The following is a 25,509-nucleotide window of genomic DNA, read 5'->3' as shown; positions in this document are numbered from 1 at the left end:
CATAGTAGCTGGGACTACAGGTACATGTTACTTGCCTGGGTTAGTACTGTTAGTAGAATGGTTATCCTCTGTGTATGGTAATTTTAAAGTTTAGATAGTGAAAAATAAAAAAAAAAAGTTTAGATAGTTGAGAGAGTTGAAAATGCTCTATTTCTTAGGTGATATAGTTTCTTTTCTTTTTTTTTTTTTTTTTTTGTAGAGACAGAGTCTCACTGTACCGCCCTCGGTAGAGTGCCGTGGCGTCACTCGGCTCACAGTAACCTCTAACTCTTGGGCTTACGCGATTCTCTTGCCTCAGCCTCCCGAGCAGCTGGGACTACAGGTGCCCGCCACAACGCCCGGCTATTTTTTTGTTGCAGTTTGGCCGGGGCTGGGTTTGAACCCGCCACCCTCGGCATATGGGGCCAGCGCCCTACTCACTGAGCCATAGGCACCGCCAGTGATGTAGTTTCTAAGGGTGATTTTATTGTAGTTGTAATTAATTCACGTTGCTCCTGGAAAAGCTTGTAGGAGAGCAGTTGTGATCCATGTGGGGTTTTCTCTTGGCAGAATGGTAATGTTTCCATATTTTTCCTAATGCCTTCATCGTGGCAGTAATGAGAGAGCAGAGTGAATTTCAGTACTATCTACCTTTATTATCCTTTTACATAATTTGTTTTAGACCTCTCGGGAACTGAAGATTGCTGGAGCCATTGGTCCATGTGTATCTCTGAATGTAAAAGGACCATGTGTGTCAGAAAATGTAAGGAAAATGACTTCATCGACCTCTTCTCCTGCCCCAAATTTAACCCAGTGGAAGTTTTGGGGCATGACAATCTTGCATTGTGCCATACGTCAAGTGTGCATGTGGTGAGAGAAGGGCTGACCCTCACTGACAGCCACAGCTGAGAGATGGAGTCATTCCCATCTGTCCACGCATCTAACAGTTGAGGAGACGGAAACTGAGGCGCAGAAAGGTTGCTTAGGGTCAGAGCTAGCGTTGAGGAACTGGAGCCCAGGTCCTCGTGCCTTCACTACCTGTGCTTGGGTTGCTGTGCAAAGTCCCAACACATTTTGTTCTGCACAGGCAAGCTGCCATTCGGCACAGTCCTTCAGGAATAAACCTATGTGTGTATTGCCCCTGGAGGTGATAGCTTTGTTTCACTCCCAACTGATAATGAGTCTTAACATGGCAGAGACCACCCGGAGTTGATCTGGTGGCAGATGACACTGTTGTGTCCACAGATGTCAGTGTTCTCTAGTAATAGATTTTAAGTGAACGTAAACAAAGTTGAGTTCACTTAGAATGAGTGGTTTTGTTGATGGCCCACTTCTCTGATGATACTTTAGCTACCAAGCGGTAGACCATTTGGTTTGGCAAGGCCTCTCCAGAGTGGTGCTCGCCTGGAGTTACACAGTTGTGTTCATTCCTGGTCAGTGTCAGTGGGCGGGTGGATTGTAGACCCACCTGTGGATTTAAGGCACAGGTCTACCTCTGTTACACCTTTTCTTATCTGTAATTGTACTTTCGTCAGTAGACATTTTACAATAAAACTTAAACTTTCACTTAGAAGAATATATTTTCAGAGGCCTCCCTACCCAGTCAGTACTTTTCATAAGCAGTGAACAATGGGATGGTTTTTTGTTTCGTTTTGTTAATTCCTCTTGTTATCCCTAGGAGCTTGGTGTTGGTGGCACAAGTCAGTGGAAGATGTGTGGCCTGGATCCCACATCTACACTTGGCATCTACTTTGAAGTAGTTAATCAGGTGAGCAGGATTCCTTCACCAGTCTTCGGGTCTTCGTGTCCTGTTTTCTGATTTATTACGACCCAATGTCTCTGGTTTTCTCCACAAACGGATACTACTTTGGTACTGTGTTAGGCCTGATGCTCATCTGGCATGATCTTATTTTTTTATTCTTTCCAGGGTTTCATCAGAGTCACAGCAAATTGTTTAAGAAGAGTAATAAAGAGTAATGGCTTTCTTTTTTAACTTTTTGAGACAGAGTTTTATTTTTTATTTATGTATGTATGTATTTATTTATTTATTTATTTGAGACAGTCTCAAGCTTTTGCCCTGGGTCGAGTGCCATGGTGTCATAGCTCACAGCAACCTTAGACTCTTGGGCTTAAGCAATTCTCTTTCCTCAGCCTCCCAAGTAGCTGGGACTATAGGTGCCCGGCACAACACCTAGCTATTTTTTTGCAGTTGTCATTGTTTTAGCTGGCCTGGGCCAGGTTCAAACCTGCCAGCCTGGGTGTATGTGTTTGGCGCCTTACCCACTGAGCTACAGGCACCACCCAGAAGAGTAATGGCTTTTACCATCCATCCTAATGTGGGTGAATTTTCGCATGTGTCAGTTCTTTCCCTGATATTTTATTATGGAAACTTATGAGCATACAGAAAGATCAAAAAAATTGTAAAATGAACACCCATATTCCCACTACCTACTGTCTAGATTCTATAATTGACATTTTACTGTACGGGCGTATCTTAGAAATACTGTAGGTCTGGCTCCAGACCACTGCAATAAAGCAAGTTACCTGAGTTTTTTGGTTTCTTAGTGCATGTAAACATTATGTACAATAGCATCACGTCTTTAAAAATATGTATATACTTTAATTAAGAAATACTTTACAGGCCGGGTGCGGTGGCTCACACCTGTAATCCTAGCACTCTGGGAGGCCAAGGCAGGTGGATCCTCTGAGCTCACAAGTTTGAGACCAACTTGAGCCAGAGCAAGACCTCATCCCTAAAAATAGCAGAGTATTGTTGCGGGCGCCTATAGTCCCAGCTACTTGGGAGGCTAAGGCAAGAGAATCACTTAAGCCCAACAGTTTGAGGTTGTTGTGAGCTGTGACTCATGGGACTCTACCAAAAGCAACAAAGTGAGACTCTGCCTCAAAAAAAAAAAACTTTACTGCTGACCCTTGAACAACTCAGGGGTTAGGGGAACTAAACCCTCACAGAGTTAAAAAGTCACATGCGACTGTAAACTCCCCCAAAATGTAACTACTGTAAGTCAGTAAGGCTTTCAGTCAGCCTGCTGTTGACTGGAAACCATACTGATTCTATAAACAGTTGATTAACACATATTTTGTATGTGTATCATGCACATATACTGCACTCTTAATAGTGAAGTAAGCTAGACAAAAGAAAATGTTACTAAGAAAGTCTGGCTTGGTACCCATAGCACAGTGGTTACAACGCCAGCCACATACCCGAAGGTGGCAGGTTTGAACCTGGCCTGGGCCAGCTAAACAATGTCAACTGCAACAAAAAATAGCCAGGCATTGTGGCAGGTACTTGGGAAGCTGAGGCAAGAGAATCGCTTAAGCCCAAGAGTTTGAGGTTGCTGTGAGCTGTGACGCTACGGCACTCTACTGAGGGCAACATAGTCTCTGTCTCAAAAAAAACAGAAAGAAAGTCGTGAGGAAGAGAAAATACACTTGGTCTTCTTTAAGTGGAAGTGGATCTTAAAGGACTTAATCACCTTCACATTGAGGGGGCTGCAGAGACAGAAGACAATTTATGTAAAACTACTTTTACAGTAGTTTTAGTTCAAACCTGTGTTATTCAAGGGTAAACTGTACTGCTAAAAAGTGCGATCCTTCAGCGAGTTATAGTCTCTACAAGTGGTGCTGTGTGTTGATGTCTGTTGACTCATCAGGACTGTGGTTGCTGAGGTCAAGCTGGCTGGGGGTAGTTTCTTAAAATAAGACAACAGTGAAGTTTGCTGCATCTGTTGTTTCCTTCATGAGAGATTTCTCTGTAGTATGAGATGCTGTTGATAGCATTTTATGTAGTATAGAATTTCTTTCAAAATTGGAGTCAATCCCTGATGCCCTGCCTCTGCTTTATCAACTAAATTCGTGCAGTATTCTGAATCTTTTCTTGTCAGCAGTTTCCATAGCATCGTCATCAGTAGATTCCATCCCAAGAAACCACTTTCCTTATGCAGAGGAAGCAGCTCCTCATCCATTCAAGTTTGATCATGAGATTGCAACAGTCCAGTCACATTTTAGGCTCCACTTCTAATTCTAGTTCTTTTGCCATTTCTTTTTTTTTTTTTTCTTTTTTGAGACACAGTCTCACTTTGTCACCCTTGGTAGAGTGCCGTGGTGTCATAGCTCTCAGGAACTTCAAACTCTTGGGCTCAAGCCATCATTTTGCCTCAGCCTCCCAAGGAGCTGGGACTATAGACACCTGCCACAACTCCCAGCTGTTTTTGGAGACAGGGTCAAACTCTTGCTGAGGCTGGTCTTGTACTTCTGAGCTCAAGCAATCCACCCACATTGGCCTCCCAGAGTGCTGGGATTACAGGCATGAGCCACCACGCCTGGCCATCTTTTGCTATTTCTATTACATCTTCAGTGACTGCCTCTACTGAAATCTTGAACTCCTCAAAGTTATTGATGAGGGTTGGAATCAGTATTTTCACTACCTTCCATGTATTAGAGATATTCTTTTTTTTTTTGGCCAGGGCTGGGTTTGAACCCACCACCTCTGGCATGTGGGGCTGGCACCCTACTCCTTGGAGCCACAGGTGCCGCCTACAGATATTCTTAATGTCATCTAGAATGGTGAATGTTTTCAGTTTTCTTTGCCCAGATCCATTGGAAGAATCACCTTGTATGGCAGCAGTAGCCTTATGAAATGTATTACAAAATGTATTTCTTAAATAATATGACTCAAAAGTTGAAATTACTCCTTGATCCCTGGGCTGTGGAATGGTCATTGTGTTAGCAGCCATGAAAACAACATTCACCTCTTATACGCCTTCTTCAGATGTGTAAAGGTCACCAGGTGCATTGTCAATAAACAGTAATATTTTGAAAGGAGTTTTTTTTTCCTGAGCAGTAAATTTCAACAGTAGGTTTAAAATATTCAGTAAACTGCTGTAAACAGATGTGCTGACATGGAGGCTTTGTCATTGTATTCATAGCGCTCAGGCAGTATATTTAGCATAATTCTTAAGGGCCCTAGCATGTTCAGAATGGATAATGAGCATTGGCCCCTAACAGGAAAGTCAGCTTGTCCATTGAAGCTTCAAAGCCAGGCCTTGACTTATTCTCACTAGCTGGAAAAGTCCTAAATGGTATCTTTTTCCAACAGAAGGCTGTTTCATCTACACTGAGCATCTGTGTGTCGTGCAGCCACCTTGGTCAGTGCCCTTTGCTAGATCTGGGAACCCCCTGCAGCTTCTACAGCAGAGTTACTGCCTCACCTGTACTTAATGTGTTGCAAACGGCTTCTCTCCTTAAAGCTCATGAGGCAACCTCTGCCAGCTTCAGACTCTCCTGCAGCTTTCTTATTCAGCCTTCATAGAATAAAGAGAATTAGGACCTTGCTCTAGGTTAGGCTTTAGCTTCAGGGAATGTTGTGTCTCGTTTGATCTTAGACTACTAGAACTTTTCCCATATGAGCAATAAGTCTGTGTATTCACTGAAGTACCACTGTTAATTTCCTTTGGAACTTTCTGTATTCACGGCTTGGCTGTTAGGCACCAGAGGCCTCACTTTTAGCCTATTTTCCTCAGTAAGCATTATCATTTTTATTTTTTGATAGAAACTGAGAGCTCTTCTATTACTAGAACACTTAGAGGCCATTGTAGGATAATAATTGGCCTAATTTTAATATTATTTTGTCTCAGGGAATAAGGAAGTCCTCAGGAGAGGGAGGAAGACAAGGTAACGACAAGTTGGTAGAACAGTCAGAAGACATATAATATTGATTAAGCTAATTGTCTTATCTGGGTGCAGTTTATGCACTCCAAAAAGATTAAAGTAGTAATATCACTGATTACTGTAACAGGTGCAGTAATAATGAAAACGTTTAGAGAATTGTGAGAATTACTGATGGGTGATACAGACACGAAGTGAGCACGTGCTGTTGGAAAAATGGCACTAACAGACTTGCTTGAGGCAAGGTTGCCACAAACCTTCAATTTGTTAAAAAAAAAACTGCATTTGCTTCGTTATATGTACACATGTATCGATCTATTAATTCATCTTATTTTTGATGCATCTCAAAACAAATAACAGTTGTTTGTGTATTGCATTCTTAAATATGTCAGCATGAATATCATTAACTTAAGTACTGAACGTAGCTTTTTTTTGAGGTTAAAGTTATATACAGTGAAATGTGCAGATCATAAGTGTACCGTTTAAATGCACCAAGAACCTTCCTGTCACTGCTGCCAGTCATTTCAGAAGTGCATCATGGGCTCTGTGTTGAGTTGTGTCTGTGACAGTAATGAGGTTGGCCTCTCACCCCGCAGCACAATGCCCCGATACCCCAAGGAGGCAGAGGCGCCATCCAGTTTGTCACACAATATCAGCACTCCAGCACCCAGAGACGTATTCGTGTGACCACCGTTGCCCGGAAGTAAGCAGCCCCATTTTCTTCTCTGTGGAGCCACTGACTGATATTTTTCCTGTGAAGTGATATTTTAACATCCGTTAGTTTGTCTTTTTGATTCATTGAATGGTCCTCAACAGTCCTCACTGGCTTATTTGATCTCAGGAGCATGTGTTCTTGGTTAACCCACTTTGGCCTACAAATACTTACCTGGAGAATCATTTTCTTGTAGGAATATGCCATTTTGCCATGTATAACATGCACCTTTTTGTTCAAATGAAATAAAGGGGGTATATTACGCATGGATAGCACAGTGTGGGAGTGGGGAGCCCAGCAGGCCTCTCAGGGTCACTGTGCCTGGGGCTCCAGTCCAGGAGGGATCTGATGGGAACAGACCAGCATGGCCTCTATTGTGCTCCTCAATCAGGAGGGAGTGGTAGCAGGGCTGGTGAGACGGGCTGGCCATTCGGGCTGAGGGCCAGGGCCAAGGCCTGGCCACCTGGAGGGGCCCAGAAACCCCATGCAAGCCCCAGGCAACCAAATGGCTACCTGCAGGCCAAGTGCCTCAGAAGTTCCTGCCCTATCAGCCATACATCTTGGTGGCAGCCCCTACGTGGTAGGAAAGTAAGGGGTCCTGGGAGAGAGGGAAGGGGCAGCCTTCACAGAGCAGACGGCCATGGCTGAGTGGTGTGATCGGCACATTTCCCAGGGGATCATTAGCCCTCCTCAGAAGTGTCTGTTTTGGCTGAGAGCCAGCCAATTTCTTGAGGGGCATTTTCCTGAAAGTCTGGGCCCCAAACATGGGTGTGCATTTTACACAGAACACATTATCATGACAAAATATGGTAGTTTCTTAAAAAACATTCTTTATTATCTTGTTAAATAAGTAGCTTATAAATACATCCTCCTTATAAAAGATTCAAGCAATGTGCAAATACAGTCATTCTTAATATATATGAGGGATTGGTTCCAGGAACCCCCATGAATAACAAAAATCCACAGATGTTCAAGTCTTTTATACAAAATGGTGTAATATTTGCATATAACCTATGCATATCCTCCCTTATACTTTAAATCATCTCTAGATTATTTATAATACCTAATATTAATATGGTATAAATGCTATATAAATAGTTATTTAGGGAAACATGACAGAAACACCTGTATGTGTTTAGTACAGATGCACCCAGTAGGAATAGCTGCACTTTGATCCACAGCTGGTTAGATCTGCTGATGCAGAAGCCATGGATACAGAGGGTCTCCTGTATATAAAGAGGGGGTCTCTTCACTCATCCTCCCCGTATATAAATGCTGTTACTGGCATTTAACTTCACACTGTATGGTAGGGATTATATACCACGTGTATTTATATATATACATGTACCCCAACTTCTGATATTTAAGCATCTTTCTCCATATCTATCTGTGTATCTTCAGTTTCAAGCCTATCTCATTACTTTTGATGGCTGCACAGCACGGCATGATTTGGGTGGGATATACCACTCCTCTGTTGAAGGTCCTGCCTTCCAACTGTGCTGCGTTCATGTTTTTAGGTTTGTTTGTTTTTGTTTTTTTTGAGACAAAGTCTCAAGCTGTTGCCCTAGGTAGAGTGCCATGGCGTCATAGTTCACAGCAACCTCCAACTTGGACTCAGGTGATCCTCTTGCCTCAGTTTTTCTATTTTTAGTAGAGACAGAGTCTCGCTTTTGTTCAGGCTGGTCTCAAACTCATGAGCTTAAGCAATCACAACTGGCCATGTTTTGGGGTTTTTTTTGAGACAAAGTCTCACTATGGCACCCTCTGTAGAGTTCAGTGTTGTCACAGCTCACAGCAACCTCAAACTGTTGGGCTCAAGGGAGTCGCTTGCCTCAGCCTCCAGAGTAGCTGGGATTACAGGCACCCGCCACAACCCCCGGCTACTTTTTTTGGTTGCATTGTCGTTATTTAGCAGGCCCTGGCCAGGCGCAAACCCACCAGCCTCAGTGTACATGGCTGGCACCCTACTCTCTGAGCTAAGGGTACTGAGCCCTGGCCATGTTTTTAGGTCTTTGCACAGGACTATTTCTTTTCTTCCTTTCTTTTTTTTTTTGTGTGTAGAGACAGAGTCTCACTTTATCGCCCTTGGTAGAGTTCTGTGGCGTCACACTTCTCACAGCAACCTCCAACCCTTAGGCTTAGACAATCCTCTTGCCTTAGCCTCCCGAGTAGCGGGGACTGCAGGTGCCTGCCACAATGCCCAGCTATTTTTTTGTTGCATTTTGGCTGGGGCTGGGTTCAAACCTGCCATTCTTGGTATATGGGACCAGTGCCCTACCTACTGAACCACAGGTGGGCCCCCCTCAATGATTATTTCTTTCCAGCTACTTTCTAGCAGTGAAATTTTAGATAGTACAAGGCTATTCTTTTGGGGAGATAATTTATATGCAGAGTCTCTTCACTAGCCCACTAGCATAAAGAGAGTGCCCTATCTCCTCATTAACAATGGATGTTATCAATACTTGACATGCAAATATATATATACAGAGAAAACATGTAATAGCTCACTTTCATTTTTATTTTCCCACTTATCAATGAGTTGTGCACGTTTTCGTGTTTACTAGCCATCTGTATTTCTTATGTGATAGCCTTTGCCCATATCATGAAGCCTGTTTCTTTTTATTATTATGTGATTGGCAGAGACTATTTTGGATCTGGTTGTTCTATTTGTTGTAAGTGTCTTGGTTTTTCTTTTGTCTTTTAGCTTTGTTCATGATGTCTTATATTCATCTGGGAAATCTCTGCATATGTACTGATTATTTTTTTCCATGGAGGTGATGCTGGAAAGTCATTTTGTGAATCGGTAAACATTTAGATTTTTTTTTTTTTTTTTGAGGCAGAGTCTTTCTCTCTTCCTCGGTAGAGTGCTGTGACATCACAGCTCACAGCAATCTCAAACTCATGGACTCAAGTGATTCTCTTGCCTCAGCCTCCCAAATAGCTGGGACTAGGTTTGAACCCACCACCTCTGATACATGGGCCCAGCACCTACTCCTTTGAGCCACATGTGCCGCTTTTGTTTTTTTTTTTTTTAAGTTTTTCATTTTATATATATTTTTTGCCTGGCTGCAGTTGTAAACTATGATGCCATGGCACTTTACCAAGGGTGACAAAGTGAGACTCTTGTCTCAAAAAGAAAAAAAAAATACTGACCTAGAGGAAGGAACATTGTATTGAAATTTAGTACCTTTTGAGACGAGATCGGTTAGCCTACAGCACCCGGTATTCACAGGCGGTCTCCCATCCAAGTACTAACCAGGCCCGACCCTGCTTAGCTTCCAAGATCAGACGAGATCGGTTTAATACCTTTTGAGTGTTTACTTTCATGATGTGCTGTAGAACATGGGAAAATCATCTTTAATTTTTCCTTTTTTTTTTATGTTTTTGTTTTTGAGACAAAGTCTTAGTTCTGTTGCCCCAGGCTATAGTAGATCATAGCTCACAGCAACCTCCAACTCCTGGGCACAAGCTATCCTTTTGCCTCAGCCTCCCTAGCTGGGCTTACCTCAGCCTCCAGAGTAGCTGGGACTACAGACCAGTAGCTGGGACTATAGGCGCACATGACTACACCCGGCTATGTTTTTCCATTTTTAGTAGAGACAAGATCTTGCTCTTGCTCAGGCTGGTCTTGAACTCTGGAGCTCAAGTGATTGTCCTGCCCTGTCTCCTAGAGTGTTAGGATTCTAGGCGTGAGCTTAATTTTTCTTTTGAAGTAGTAGCCTTCAGAGATCACATGAGGTTAACTGAAGTGTATATAAAACTCCTGTGATTCTTTATAGGAAATGACATTTAAATTTGTGTCATCTTAGATGAAGGAACAGGGCTTGTGTATGTAAATGGATATCTGTTTACATTTTATTCTCTCCTGAACTTAACATGTGGCACTAACTGTGGAATTTCTAGCTGGGCAGATGCACAGAGTCAGCTCAAGCACATAGAAGCAGCATTTGACCAAGAGGCCTCAGCAGTCTTGATGGCGCGGCTTGGCGTATTCCGAGCGGAGTCAGAAGAGGGGCCCGATGTGCTCAGGTGGCTGGACCGACAGCTCATCCGACTGGTAAATTAGGAACTATGGCATTAGGTTTGGTCTTGGTCTCTGCTGTACTTCTGAAAGAAGAAATTTGTCACTTAAACCTATTATTTTATACAGTCAGCAAGAATTTACCAGTTGCTTGTCTTATGCCCAACACGGGACATTCTGAATGATACAAAGGGAGTGCTAAATGTGCACTCGGGTTTATGTTATATTTGGGAGGAAACAACACGTAGAACATTTGGAGAGATGCAAATGTATTCATGATAAGAGTTGAATTAGTTGAGTCATTTTGTGAAGGTTCTGTGGTCCTGTATTTTCCCTCCAGATCCAGGAGATGGTTTTTGAATATAGGGATCCAGGCCTGGTGAGTTTAGGAAGACTCATCGTTTGTCAGTCTGGGTCTAATTGACAGTGAGAAATCACATGGTAATTTAAACAGGTAAAGTTTTGGGCTCACCCCAGTCCCTTCTCCTCAAGTTCCTTCTTCATGGCGTCTCTCCTGTGATGGCATCCTACAACATCATCCTTAGTACCTGGAAGTGATCATATTGATAATGTTTGGAATATTTTTCAGTGTCCATTCTGCTTCTAATTGAGGACATTCCCTTCATAGAGAAAGATTTTGAGAATGGCCCCTAGAACGTGTATAACCTTTATGAGTGAGTCACCTACAACTGTTTCATGTCAAGCGCCTTTACCTGTTCCTCTGAGGCTTCTCTTTCTGCCAAGTTCGGCTCAATAAGCTCAAGGAATATATGTGGTATGCTAAGAGCATGATCTGGTTTTTCCTCTCCAGGCCCTTCCTCTATTTAAAGACCCCACCCTCACCCATTCTAGTGCCCTCTCTGGGACTGGGTTTCCCTCGCTATAGACTGAATCCCTTGTTCCCTCTGAGCCCCAGAGGAGGGGAACGGAGGCTGGCTGTTCACTCTCTGCCTAGCTCCCTTGCTTGTCTCATACACCATGATAAAGAGAATCCGCTCTCTCTCTTTTTTTTTTTTAAGACAGAATCTCAACTGTGTCACCCTCAGAGTGCTGTGGCATCACAGCTCACAGCAGCCTCAAATTCTTGGGCTTAAGTGATCCTCTTGCCTCAGCCTCTGGAGTAGCTAGGACTACAGGCACCTGCCACAACGCCCAGCTTTTTTTTGTTGCAGTTGTCATTGTTGTTTACCTGGCTGGGGCCCAGGTAAACAACAACCCGCCAGCCTCAGTGTATGTGGCCAGCTCTCTACCCACTGAGCCACGGGTGCTGCCAAGAATCTGCTCTCTTAAAGAAAATAAATAAATGAAATGTAAAAAAATAAGTAGGTAAAATTTTATAAAAAGCATTACTGCTACAACAGGATTAAAATAATGAGGGACTGGCTAGTAGGAAGTAAAGAGAACTGGTATGTAAGGCGGGAGGCCCCTACTTCTCAGGCTGACTAGAGCACCCAAGGAAGAACCTCCCTCCCCAGGGCTGATCCAGACCTAGATAGAGGGCATGGCCATGTCTCAGTGAGTCTTTTGTGGAGAAGTGAGTATGGTGCTATGCTAGAGAAATTTGTTAGAAATTCACTGTCTAGAATTTTAAGAAAATCCACCCTCAGGGGTGCCAAGGAAAGCTGCTCCCAGGAAGTTGTGTCTCCAGAAGCACACAGGGGTGCTGTGGTAGCTGCTGGCTGCAGCGTCATACAGGAGCTTGGCCCTGGGGGTGGGGACCACACCAGGGAGGCTGCTAAGAGAGCACTGACTTCCAAAGGTGATGCTTGCCTCCAACGCTTTCTACGGATAAAGTTTTACATCCTGCCCACTGGCAAAGGAAAAGTAGTTCAAGGGCCCACACCCATTTCACAGCAGGCAAAGGGGGTGAATTTGGAGCCATGAGGCAATAAATCAGCAGTTGGCATACTACCTAATCTTACCTTCTTAAAGATTCAGAGCCTGTATTTGTGATCAAGGGCACTGAAGGACCTCTGGCAAGGAAACCAGTTTAACTTTTTTAGCCTTGAATCAGCTCTTTTGATAAAGAGTAGGATAATAGGAAAGGAGCGGGTGATGCCTTTTGCTCAGTGGGTAGGGCCCTGGCCAGCTAAACAACAATGACAACTGTAACAACAACAAAAATAGCCAGGTGTTGTGGTGGGTACCTGTAGTCCCAGCTGCTTGGGAGGCTGAGGCAAGAGGATTGCTTAAGCCCAAGAGTTTGAGGTTGTTGTGAGCTATGATGCCAGGGCACGCTACCCAGGGTGACAGCTTGAGACTCTGTCTCAAAAAAAAAAAAAAAGAAAGAAAGTAGTTGGAGGCCTGGCATGAACAAGCCTGGGGAGATAGCTGTGCTTTTCTTTCTTTCTTTTTTTTTTTTTTTTTATTAAATCATAGCTGTGTACATTGATATGATCATGGGGCATCACACACTAGCTTCATAAACCGTTTGACGCATTTTCATCACACTGGTTGACATAGCCTTCCTGGCGTTTTTCAGTTATTGGGCTAAGACACTTACATTCTACATTTACTAAGTTTCACATATATCCTTATAAGATGCACCGCAGGTGTGATCCCACCGGTCCCCCTCCCTTTCCCCCTTCCCCCTATTCTTAGGCTGTAACTGGGGATACTAGAGACAGCATTGTCAGAGGAGGCAAGGTTGTGCAATGAGGAACAGAGGCACTGAAGGTTCGCTTGGATTGGGGAATAAGCTGTCTCTAAAACGGAGACTTAGGGGTGATTTTTTTTTTTTGGCCTCGGCTGGGTTTGAACCCACCACCTCTAGCATATGGGGTTGGCGCCCTATTCCTCTGAGCCACAGGCGCCGCCTTAGGGGTGATTTTTAAACTGAGTGTGACATCTGCATGAGTGCCTCACACTCATGAGGCATGGCAGAGTCTCCTGGTTCTTGGGAGCAATGCAAAGTGACATGACTACTCAGAAGTACTACAGTCCTGGAGGCCCAGACACTGTTGGAGTGTGGCCGTGACCCCACAGGTTCTAATGGGTTTTTATTGAAAGCCAGAACTGGGTGGCGCCTGTGGCTCAGTGAGTAGGGTGCTGGCCCCATATACCAATGGTGGCAGGTTCAAACCCAGGCCCGGCTGAACTGCAACCAAAAAATAGCCGGGCGTTGTGGCGGGCGCCTGTAATTCCAGCTGCTCGGGAGGCTGAGGCAGGAGAATCGCAGAAGCCCAAGAGCTAGAGGTTGCTGTGAGCCCTGTGACATCACGGCACTCTACTGAAGGCGGTAAAGTGAGACTCTGTCTCTACAAAAAAAAAAAAAGAAAGTCAGAACAAAGAAGTCTAAGGAAAAAGTTTACAGTAAATGTTACACAGTGTAGCAGGATGTGTAGGAAGTACAAACTTGACTTTCCCTGTGTTGATGCATCTGTTATGGGGAACGTGTGCTTTAACACCTGCTGTTCATTGGTCTGACTAGTGTCTGCCTTAGCTATTTCTGCAACCAGCTGTTGCTACTAACACACATGCCCTGTTTCCTACTGTGTGTGTGAGTACAATTTTGTTGCAGTTCAGATGTGGAACTAATGTCACAAGTCAGCAACTTGTCCTGCTGCCCCGGGCTCCTGTTCCCTTTGCATATCTTGAGATATCTTTGCTGTGTGTTTCCCCACACACATTATTGATGATTGGTGGTATCTTTCCTACTTTGTTTCACAGTCACAGAGTAAGCAAATAAGTACAATGTTAAGCGTAACAGGACTATAGTGGTTACATTCCTCCATGATCATTACCATTATTTCATAAAGGACAATGGGCATTTGTTCTCCCACAGGCACAATACTATGTTCACATTTAACATCATAAAAACCACATAGCAGGGAAAAGTCTCCTGTTGTGATGGAGGGTTTTGTAGGCACTGAGACAGGGATATTGGCAGTAGAAATGGAGGGAGCAGAAGAAATTAGGATGTACACCGAAAGAATTGAAATGTCTATGTGGAATCAGAAACCAAAAAATGAGCCTTGAGCAAGATCCCAGGTGTGGGTGACTACAAGAATAGTGGTGAGGTAGAAAATGGGAAAGGAGCACAACTTAGGGTACGAGAAGGTGAGTAGTTTAATGTCGGTTTATTTTTGATAGTTGAATGTGCACTTGCAGATGTGTGTGCCCTGTATTTGGTGACTGATGCTCAGTCTAGAGGTGCTCACAGTCTTTAGAGGGTTTTCATATGAACAGGAGTTAGAAAGAGTTCATGGAGCTCTCTGCTGTCAGATGGTCCTCAGGCAGCACCGCGTGGGGAGCGGTTAGAGAGGCAAAGTCTCCAGCTCCTCCACAGAACCCGCATTTTAACAAGAACCCCTGGTGATTTTTCTCCCCTTTAAGGCTTGACAAGTGCAGAACTCATAGTAAATGGCAGAGTTAAGATTGGAACAGAGCTCTTAGTCCAAGGACTTTTGCAGGTAACACTAACTTAGATTTTTTTTTTTTTTTTTTTTTTTATTGTTGGGGATTCATTGAGGGTACAATAAGCCAGGTTACACTGATTGCAATTGTTAGGTAAAGTCCCTCTTGCAATCATGTCTTGCCCCCATAAAGTGTGACACACACCAAGGCCCCACCCCCCTCCCTCCTTCCCTCTTTCTGCTTCCCCCCATAACCTTAATTGTCATTAATTGTCCTCATATCAAAATTGAGTACATAGGATTCATGCTTCTCCATTCTTGTGATGCTTTACTAAGAATAATGTCTTCCACTTCCATCCAGGTGAATACGAAAGATGTAAAGTCTCCATTTTTTTTAATGGCTGAATAGTATTCCATGGTCTACATATACCACAGCTTGTTAATCCATTCCTGGGTTGGTGGGCATTTAGGCTGTTTCCACATTTTGGCGATTGTAAATTGAGCTGCAATAAACAGTCTAGTACAAGTGTCCTTATGATAAAAGGATATTTTTCCTTCTGGGTAGATGCCTAATAATGGGATTGCAGGATTAAATGGGAGGTCTAGCTTGAGTGCTTTGAGGTTTCTCCATACTTCCTTCCAGAAAGGTTGTACTAGTTTGCAGTCCCACCAGCAGTGTAAAAGTGTTCCCTTCTCTCCACATCCACACCAGCATCTGCAGTTTTGAGATTTTGTGATGTGGGCCATTCTCACTGGGGTTAGATGATATCTCAGGGTTGTTTTGATTTGCATTTCTCTAATATATAGAGATGATGAACATTTTTTCATGTGTTTGTTAGCCATTCGTCTGTCATCTTTAGAGAAAGTTCTATTCATGTCTCTTGCCCATTGATATATGGGATTGTTGGCTTTTTTCATGTGGATTAATTTGAGTTCTCTATAGATCCTAGTTATCAAGCTTTTGTCTGATTGAAAATATGCAAATATCCTTTCCCATTGTGTAGGTTGTCTCTTTGCTTTGGTTATTGTGTCCTTAGCTGTACAGAAGCTTTTCAGTTTAATGAAGTCCCATTTGTTTATTTTTGTTGTTATTGCAATTGCATGGCAGTCTTCTTCATAAAGTCTTTCCCCTGCCAATATCTTCCAGTGTTTTTCCTATGCTTTCTTGGAGGATTTTTATTGTTTCATGCCTTAAATTTAAGTCCTTTATCCATCTTGAATCAATTTTTGTGAGTGGGGAAAGGTGTGGGTCCAGTTTCAGTCTTTTACATGTAGACATCCAGTTCTCCCAACACCATTTATTGAATAGGGAGTCTTTCCCCCAAGGTATGTTTTTGTTTGGTTTATCAAAGATTAGGTGGTTGTAAAATGTTTGTTTCATTTCTTGGTTTTTAATTCGATTCCAAGTGTCTATGTCTCTGTTTTTGTGCCAGTACCATGCTGTCTTGAGCACTATGGCTTTGTAGTACAGACTAAAATCTGGTATGCTGATGCCCCCAGCTTTATTTTTGTTACAGAGAACTGCCTTAGCTATACGGGGTTTTTTCCGGTTCCATACAAAACGCAGAATCATTTTTTCCAAATCTTGAAAGTACGATGTTGGTATTTTGATAGGAATGGCATTGAATAGGTAGATTGCTTTGGGAAGTATAGACATTTTAACAATGTTGATTCTTCCCATCCATGGGCATGGTATGTTCTTCCATTTGTTAATATCCTCTGCTATTTCCTTTCTGAGGATTTCATAGTTTTCTTTATAGAGGTCCTTCACCTCCTTCGTTAGGTACATTCCTAGGTATTTCATTTTCTTTGAAACTATGGTGAAGGGGGTTGTGTCCTTAATTAGCTTCTCATCTTGACTGTTATTGGTGTACACAAAGGCTACTGACTTGTGGACATTGATTTTATATCCTGAAACATTACTGTATTTTTTGATGACTTCTAGGAGTCTTGTGGTTGAGTCTTTGGGGTTCTCTAAGTATAAGATCATGTCGTCAGCAAAGAGGGAGAGTTTGACCTCCTCTGCTCCCATTTGGATTCCCTTTATTTCCTTGTCTTGCCTAATTGTATTGGCTAGAACTTCCAGCACTACGTTGAACAGTAAAGGTGACAGAGGACAACCTTGTCTGGTTCCAATTCTAAGAGGAAAAGCTTTCAGTTTTACTCCATTCAGTAAAATATTGGCTGTGGGTTTGTCATAGATAGCTTCAATCAGTTTTAGAAATGTGCCACCTATGCCTATACTCTTCAGTGTTCTCATTAGAAAAGGATGCTGGATTTTATCAAATACTTTTTCTGCATCTATTGAGAGGATGATGTGATCTTTATTTTTGCCTCTGTTAATATGGTGGATAACGTTTATGGACTGGCGTATGTTAAACCAGCCTTGCATCCCTGGGATGAAGCCTACTTGATCATGATGAATGACTTTTTTGATGATAAGCTGTAATCTATTGGCTAGGATTTTGTTGAGAATTTTTGCGTCTATATTCATGAGTGAGATTGGTCTGAAATTCTCCTTTTTGTTTGGGTCTTTTCCTGGTTTTGGTATCAGGGTGATGTTTGCTTCATAGAATGTGTTGGGGAAGATTCCTTCTTCCTCAATTGTTTGGAATAATTTCTGCAGTACAGGAATAAGCTCTTCCTTGAAGGTTTGATAGAATTCTGGAGTGAAGCCATCTGGACCAGGGCATTTTTTGGTTGGAAGCTTTTTTATTGTTTCTTTGATCTCAGTGCTTGAAATTGGTCTGTTCAGGAGCTCCATTTCTTCCTGGCTGAGTCTAGGGAGAGGGTGTGATTCCAAATATTGATCCATTTCTTTCACATTGACAAATTTCTGGGCATAGAGTTTCTGGTAGTATTCAGAGATGATCTCTTGTATCTCTGTGGGATCAGTTGTTATTTCCCCTTTATCATTTCTGATTGAGGTTACTAGAGATTTTACTTTTCTATTCCTCGTTAGTCTGGCCAATGGTTTATCTATTTTATTTATTTTTTCAGAAAACCAACTCCTTGTTTCATTAATTTTCTGAATGATTCTTTTGTTTTCAATTTCATTGATCTCTGATTTGATTTTGGATATTTCTTTTCTTCTAATGAGTTTAGGCTTAGATTGTTCTTCTTTTTCCAATTCCATAAGATCTCTTGTGAGATTGTTGATGTGCTCTCTTTCTGTTTTTCGAATGTGGGCATCTAAAGTGGTGAATTTTCCTCTCAAAACTGCTTTTGCTGTATCCCACAGGTTTTGGTAGCTTGTGTCTTCATTGTTGTTATGCTCAAGGAAGTTAATGATTTCCTGTTTTATTTCTTCCTGCACCCATCTGTTATTCAACAGAAGATTGTTTAATTTCCATGCCTTTGGGTGGGGTCGAGCATTTTTGTTAGAGTTGAGTTCCACCTTTAGTGCCTTATGGCCTGAGAAGATACAAGGTAAAATTTCAATTCTTTTGATTCTGTTGATATTTGTTTTGTGTCCCAGGATATGATCAATTTTGGAGAATGTTCCATGGGGTGATGAGAAGAATGTATATTCTTTATCTTTGGGATGGAGTGTTGTATATGCGTCTATCAAGCACAGTTGTTCTAGGGTCTCATTTAAATCTCTTATATCCTTGTTTAATTTCTGTTTAGAGGATCTGTCCAGCTCTGTAAGAGGAGTGTTAAGGTCCCCTGTTATTATGGTATTATCAGATATCATATTGCTCAGACTGAGTAAGGTCTGTTTCAAGAATTTGGGAGCATTTAAATTGGGTGCATAAATATTTAGAATTGAAATGTCTTCTTGTTGTAGTTTTCCCTTGACCAATATAAAGTGACTATCTTTGTCTTTTTTGACTTTAGTTGCTTTAAATCCACATGTATCTGAAAATAAGATTGCAACTCTTCTTTTCTTCTGAATTCCATTTGCATGAAAAATTGTCTTCCAACCCTTGACTCGGAGCCTTAATTTGTGTTTTGAAGCCAGGTGTGTTTCTTGCAGACAGCAAATGGATGGCTTGTGTTTTTTAATCTAGTCAACCAATCTATGTCTCTTCAGTGGGGAATTCAAGCCATTAACATTTATTGAGATAATTGATAAGTGTGGTAGTATTCTATTCATCTTATTTTGTGAGAGTCCATTGCTTAGTTTTATCTTTTGCTTCAGTGTGGAGGTTAGGTTCTGTCCTTTAATTTCTGAGTTCTTACTTTGCTGCTGATCCATTGTGGTGGTCAGTGTGCAGAACAGGTTGAAGTACTTCCGTAGAGCTGGTCTTGTTGTGGTGAATTTCCTCAATGTTTGTATATCTGTAAATGATTTGATTTCTCTGTCAATTTTGAAGGTTAGCTTAGCAGGGTACAGAATTCTGGGCTGGAAATTGTTCTGTTTAAGTAGATTAAAGGTAGATGACCATTGTCTTCTTGCTTGGAAAGTATCATTGGAGAAGTCTGCGGTCACTTTGATGGATTTGCCCCTGTAGGTCAACTGGTGCTTACTCCTGGCAGTTTGCAGAATCTTTTCTTTGGTCTTGACTTTGGACAGGTTCATCACAATGTGTCTTGGAGAAGCTCGGTTAGAGTTGAGGCGACCTGGGGTCTGATAGCCCTCTGAAAGCAGTGTGTCAGAATCTTTGTGATGTTTGGGAAATTTTCTTTTATAATATTCTCTAGTATGGCTTCCATTCCTCTGGGGCATTCTTCTTCCCCTTCTGGATTTCCTGTAACTCGTATGTTGGAACGCTTCATAAAGTCCCATAATTCTGACAGTGAATGTTCTGCTTTCTCTCTCTTCTTTTCTGCCTCTTTTACTGAGTTAGCTCAAAAACTTTGTCTTCTACCTCTGAAATTCTTTCTTCTGCCTGGTCTAAGCTGTTGCTGATACTTTCCATTGCATCTTTAAGTTCCCTAATTGACTGTTTCAGTTCCTTCAGCTCTGCTATATCCTTTTTATATTCTTCATATCGTTCATCTCTTATTTGATTCTGTTTTTGAATTTCCTTTTGGTTATTTTCCACTTTATTAGCAGTTTCCTTCATTGTTTCCATCATTTCTTTCATTGTTTTCAACATGTGTATTCTAAATTCCCTTTCTGTCGTTCCTAACATTTCTTTATAGGTGGAATCCTCTGGTGTAGCTACCTCATGTTCCCTTGGCGGTGTTGTTCTGGGCTGGTTCTTCATGTTGCCTGGAGTTTTCTGCTGATTCTTCCTCATGAGTGATTTCTTTTATCTGTTGCCTTGCCCTAATTTTCCTTTCACTTCCTCTTGCTCTTTATGTTCTCGTGCCTGTGGACCTGTGTGCCAAAACTGGTCTCCCTCTGCCCCCGAGGGTTAGGGCTGCTAGGCAGCTCAGACCCCGCCCTTAGGCTACTTGGTCGCTGGGTTACCAGCTCCCACCCAATTTAGCTCGGTGACTCTGAGGGCGGAGCTTGCCGGGGCAGATCGCTCACAATGGCTGCCTGTGACCCAGAGCCAAACACTATTAGCTCCGTCTGGCTCAGCGGCTCAGACTTGGGCCCTAGACAATGGCCAAAGTTCTCTGCACTCCTGCTCAGTCTCTCCCCAAGGCAGTTCAGCTGAGTGCCAAGTCTAAAGACTCCAAAACAGTTCACAGGTAAGGCCTTTCTGGTTTGCAGTCTCGCTGCTACTGAACTTACAGTTGCGGCGGGTTTAGACAGATTGAACACACGCGACCCCTTGCCGGTTTTCCACTGTTTTAGTCCTCCTCTTGAGGTCCAGAAGTCTTTCGCTGACTCCCTGTGTCCTCTCAGGGGTGATGATAGGCAGATCCCACCAGCCAGAGATGCCTGGAGTCCTATCTCCCCAGACTCACGGTGCCCAGATGCAAGGAAGCTGTTACTCGGCTGCCGTCTTGATCCGCCTCTAACTTAGATTTTTTTTTTTATGTTTTGTTTCACCAGTGTCAGAAGTTTGGACAGTATAACAAAGAAGACCCCACTTCTTTTAGGTTATCAGATTCCTTTTCTCTATATCCTCAGGTAAGTAATATATATTTTAAAAGTAACTATAGAATGGGCATCACCCGTGGCTCAGTGGGTATGGCACTGGCCCCAAATACTGAGGGTGGCAGGTTCGAACCCAGCCCCAACCAAACTGCAGCAAAAAAAAGCCAGGAGTTGTGGTGGGCGCCTGTAGTCCCAGCTACTCAGGAGGCTGAGGCAAGAGAATCACCTGAGCCCAAGGAGTTGGAGGTTGCTGTGAGCTGTGATGCTACAGCACTCTACCGAGGGCAACAGAGCAAGACTCTCTCTAAAAAAAAATATAGAACAATAAATTGTAATAGAAATAAATCTGTTCTCAGTAAAGTGAAGACTTTGTGTTTTGAAACTCAGTCTGTAGTTGAAAAATATTGGCTCGGCGCCCATAGCACAATGGTTATTGCATCAGCCACATGCACCGAAGCTCGTGGGTTTGAACCCACCCAGACCTACTACCCAACAACAACTGCAACAAAAAAATAGCTGGGTGTTGTAGTGGGTGTCTGTAGTCCCAGCTACTTGGAAGGCTGAGGCAAGAGAATTGCTTAAGCCCAAGCGTTTGAGGTTGCTGTGAGCTGTGATGCCACGGCACTCTACCCAGGGCAACATAATGAAGCTCTGTCTCAAAAAAAAGAAAAAAAAGTTGTTCATCTCAAGACAAAAGTGTTTCTGCAGGACAGTACCCCAAGCCCTACAAAAGACAAAGATGACATTTTCATGAAAAGGCATAATGTTGCAGCAAAATCTCTAATTTGTAGAAGTTCTGAGTGAACAATCAGCTATCTCAGCAGCAAACCAAATAAAAAAAAGCATACATGAGGATAATGTAACATAGCCATTATTAATATGACACATACATAATAATCTGTCCATGGTCATTATGCTGTGCCATTACTTGGGTTTGGCAGCAACCTGCCCCTGAAGATGTCTGTGCTGTGCCTGAGCCAGGTCTGGGCGCCACTGGATAGGGAAGGGATGGCGCGGGGAGCCATGGTCAGGGGATCTATGTTTCTACCTTTTCTGAAGCTCCATTCTCATCTGTAATTGAGGAAATAGAGTTTAGCTGAGTGGGTAGCTGTGATCATGACAGAAGCTGAGGGCAAGACCTTTAAATGTAAGCCAGCTGGACAGTTTGGGCCTGGAACTTTGAGGGGCCCATGACTGAGAGGTTGAGGCCCTGTGGTGTTGTGGGAAGATCTCTAGACCTACCAGAGTCAGGGCAGAGTTCAGCACTGGCCCGGCTGTTGCTGATCTTAGACAAGGTCTGGAACATCTGTAGATTTTTAGTTTCTTCCACTTTAGAAGGAAGCAGTAAGTCTGGAGAATTGGTTTGTGATCTTTTTAAAGCCACAGAATCATTTCTTCAAGAAGACCTTCCCTCAAAAGCCAGCACATAAAGCAGACAAACACTGTGCCTCCCTGCTTGTGCCCACATACCACCTTCCAGTCCTACCAGACCCCTCACTGGGCCTGAAGGATTTGCTGAGACTTTGTAGGGGTCCTCAAACTACAGCCTGCTGGCCACATGAGGCAGTGTGATTGTATTTGTTCCCGTTTTTTTTTTTTTTTTTTTTTTTTTTTACTTCAAAATAAGATATGTGCAGTGTGCATAGGAATTGGTTCATAGTTTTTTTTTTTTAACTATAGTCCAGCCCTCCAACGGTATGAGGGACAGTGAACTGGCCCCCTGTTTAAAAAGTTTGAGGATGCCTGCAAAGAGCACAGTTTGGAAAGCACCAGAGATTCCTTCTGTCAAGGAATTCTATGATAGAGGTCAAGAGTCCAGCCTCTAGAACCAGACAGCCTAGATTAGGGTTCAACTCTGCCACTCAGAAATGAGGTGACCTTGAACAATTTGCTTAGATTCTCTGTGCTTCGGTTTCCTCACTTGTGAACTGGGGATGGTGAGAGAACCTACTTCATGGGCTTATTAAGGAGAATTCCTTTTTTTTTTTTTTTTTTTTTTTTGTAGTTTTTGGCTGGGGCTGGGTTTGAACCCACCACCTCCGGCATAAGGGGCTGGCGCCCTACTCCTTTGAGCCACAGACACTGCCCAAGATTAAATAATTCTTGTCAGGTGCTTTGTGCCTTGCACATGGGAAGTGTTTTCAGCCTTGATTGTTATTAAGGAATTTGTGATTCAGTATTTGAAGTCTCAGGAAGCTTTGTGCTTCTCCAGGCAGCTCATTTTCATGTTCTGACAATTTTTTACAGTGAGATAAAAGTCTGTCGCTCCCTTTCTTCTAATCTTCAGGGTGAAAAACATACCTCTCCACCAGTATGTCTTGTTCCTTCCTCCCCTAAACCCCTTACTCCAGCCTACCAGCCTGTGTCCTGAGCTCTTTATCTGCTGTCCCTGTGCCTGAAGTCCCCTTTCTGCCCCAGCCTTCTGTCCTCAGGCCTGTTTCTCAGGGTGTATCCTCAGACCCCATAGCTTTGGGAAGTCTCCTGCTGGCCCTGCTATCTCGCCTATGGTTACTTCCCTGTACTGTGGCTCGAAACTCAAAGCCCCAAACCCCAGTGTGCCTTTTACCCACTGGACCATGCTTGGAGAGCAGATATTCTGTCTCCACAGCCTGGCCTAATGACTCTGGGAATAAACCATTTATTTTTCTTTTCCCTTTCATGTGGCAGTTTTGAGATATCCAGAGGCCCTTTTGTTTAAAATAAAAATTAAATTTTTAATTGTAAAAAAAGACATATAACAAAATGTACCGTCTTTGCCATTTTTAAGAGTACAGTTGAGTAGTGTTAATTGTATTCGCATTGCTGTCAAATGACTTCTGGGATTTTTCGTCTTGCAAAACAAACTACATATTAAGCAGCAACTACCTGTTTTCCTCTCCCCTAACCCCTGCTTCTGGGGTCTCCTGTTTCAGAGGCCTGCAGCGGGTCTACTCTCTGGATGTCCAAGCAAGTTGCAGCTAAATGCATTTGTTTTGTTTTCTTTGTAAATACAGTTCATGTTCCATCTTAGAAGGTCCCCGTTTCTTCAAGTATTTAACAACAGCCCTGATGAGTCGTCCTATTACAGACACCATTTTGCCCGGCAGGATCTTACCCAGTCCCTCATCATGATCCAGCCCATTCTCTACTCCTATTCCTTCCATGGGCCTCCAGAGGTAAGCTGTTACCTGAGTGCTGGTCTAGGACTTGGAACAACTAATATATATTATTTTTTTCTAACAAATTTACTCTCAGAGCAAAACTGTAAGATAAAATTCCTTACAGTTTTTGTAGTAATTTAACATTATTTCTGAGTATTAAAAACTATCCAAAGGAAAAAACTCTTAAGTACATAAAAAGCTGTTATTTGTGGAAGACAGAATAAATGTAAAACACTTTAAAAGGTTTTGATCCAGTAATTTATGTCTTATAATGCATTCTAGAAATTAAAGGCTTTGTTCAAAACAATAGTAAATGAACTATAATAAAAGAAAGTTAGGTAGCAATCCAAATGTTAGATGGTAGTAAAATGAATAAGTACCTTAACAAAGTCATCCCTTCGTATCCAGGGAGATTGGTTCCAGGACTTCCTGTGGATACCAAAATTCACAGATGCTCAGGTTCCTGATACAAATGGCATAGTGCTTGCGTACAACATATGCACTTCCTCTGGTATAGTTTAAACCATTTCTAGATTAGTTGCGATACCTAATACAATGTAAATGCTATGTAGAAGTTGTTAACACTGTATTGTTCAGAAAATAATGACTAGGAAAAAATATCTGTTCATACCAGTACAGACAGTTCTTAAAAATATTTTCAATCCATGAATTCATGCATACAAAAACCCATGGATACAGAGAGCTAAAATGTATTAACAAAATTTAGGTAATATAATCAAATAAATCCTTATGCAAAAATATTATGTGAAAAAATCAAGGGCGGCACCTGTGGCTCAAGGAGTAGGGCGCCGGTCCCATATGCCGGAGGTGGCAGGTTCAAACCTACCCCGGCCAAAAAACAAAAAAACAAAAAAAAAAATCAAATTAGAAACTTTTCTGATTTATGTTTTTTTAAGAAGCCTACAAAAATAAGTATGGCTGGGCACAGTAGCTCATGCCCATAATCCTAGCACTCTGGGAGACCGAGGTAGTAGGATTCCTTGATCTCAGGAGTTCAAGATCAGTCTGAGCAAGAATGAGACCCTGTCTCTAGTAAAAATAGAAAAATTAGCTGGGCGTTGTGGTAGGTGCCTATGGTCCCAGTTACATGGGGGGCTGAGGCAGGAGGACAGCTTCTCAAAAAAAAAAAAAAAGTGAAAAACCAAAATATCAATATTTGTTGTACTTTGGTACACATTTTTAAATTTTCTTTAATGACTGCAAGTTATTTTTATTGAAATAAAAAAACTAATAAAATATATTTTGTATTAAACTTGAAAAACTTGTATCAAATGTTATTTTTCATGTAGCCATCCCTGTTTTGTCTCATCTACAGCTACAGTAGATTTGAGAGAAACTCTTTGATTGATAAAATCCATTTCTAGCACAAAACTGAGAATATTTATTAATTATTTCTGATTCCTAAATCAAAAGATACCATTAATCTCCCTTCCCAATTGATGAGGAATTGTTTGGAGCCTGATTTTTCTATGAAGTGGAGTCTGGGAATTGCTGAGTCGGGAGTGGAAAGTGGATGGATGCATGGCAGGAAGAGGGGCGGGCAGCAGCTGTGCCAGGCACCATTTGGAAACAGCCTTCACATTTCTGTGGATGCCGGGCACGGGGTGGGAGTGATCACCACGTGGGAGCCAGGGAAAGCCAATGCCATTTTTCTC

At 42.4% G+C, this 25,509-nt stretch overlaps 1 protein-coding gene across 2 annotated transcripts in view; it reads left to right on the top strand.

The window, feature by feature from the left end:
• SEC23B (SEC23 homolog B, COPII coat complex component) overlaps nt 1-25,509 on the top strand; it is a 59,272-nt gene that overhangs the window by 22,014 nt on the left and 11,749 nt on the right. For both annotated transcript variants that reach the window (XM_053574521.1, XM_053574520.1), the window contains exons 11-16: nt 662-742; nt 1,658-1,747; nt 6,261-6,367; nt 10,280-10,433; nt 20,649-20,726; nt 23,687-23,848. In XM_053574521.1, the coding sequence (XP_053430496.1) occupies nt 662-742; nt 1,658-1,747; nt 6,261-6,367; nt 10,280-10,433; nt 20,649-20,726; nt 23,687-23,848 (672 nt within the window). The remainder of the gene's footprint in view (nt 1-661; nt 743-1,657; nt 1,748-6,260; nt 6,368-10,279; nt 10,434-20,648; nt 20,727-23,686; nt 23,849-25,509) is intronic.

This window comes from Nycticebus coucang, chromosome 21, assembly GCF_027406575.1.
Source record: "Nycticebus coucang isolate mNycCou1 chromosome 21, mNycCou1.pri, whole genome shotgun sequence".
Lineage (NCBI taxonomy): Eukaryota > Metazoa > Chordata > Mammalia > Primates > Lorisidae > Nycticebus > Nycticebus coucang.
The sequence above is the reverse complement of the archived record's forward strand: the minus strand, read 5'-3'. Positions and strand labels throughout refer to the sequence as shown.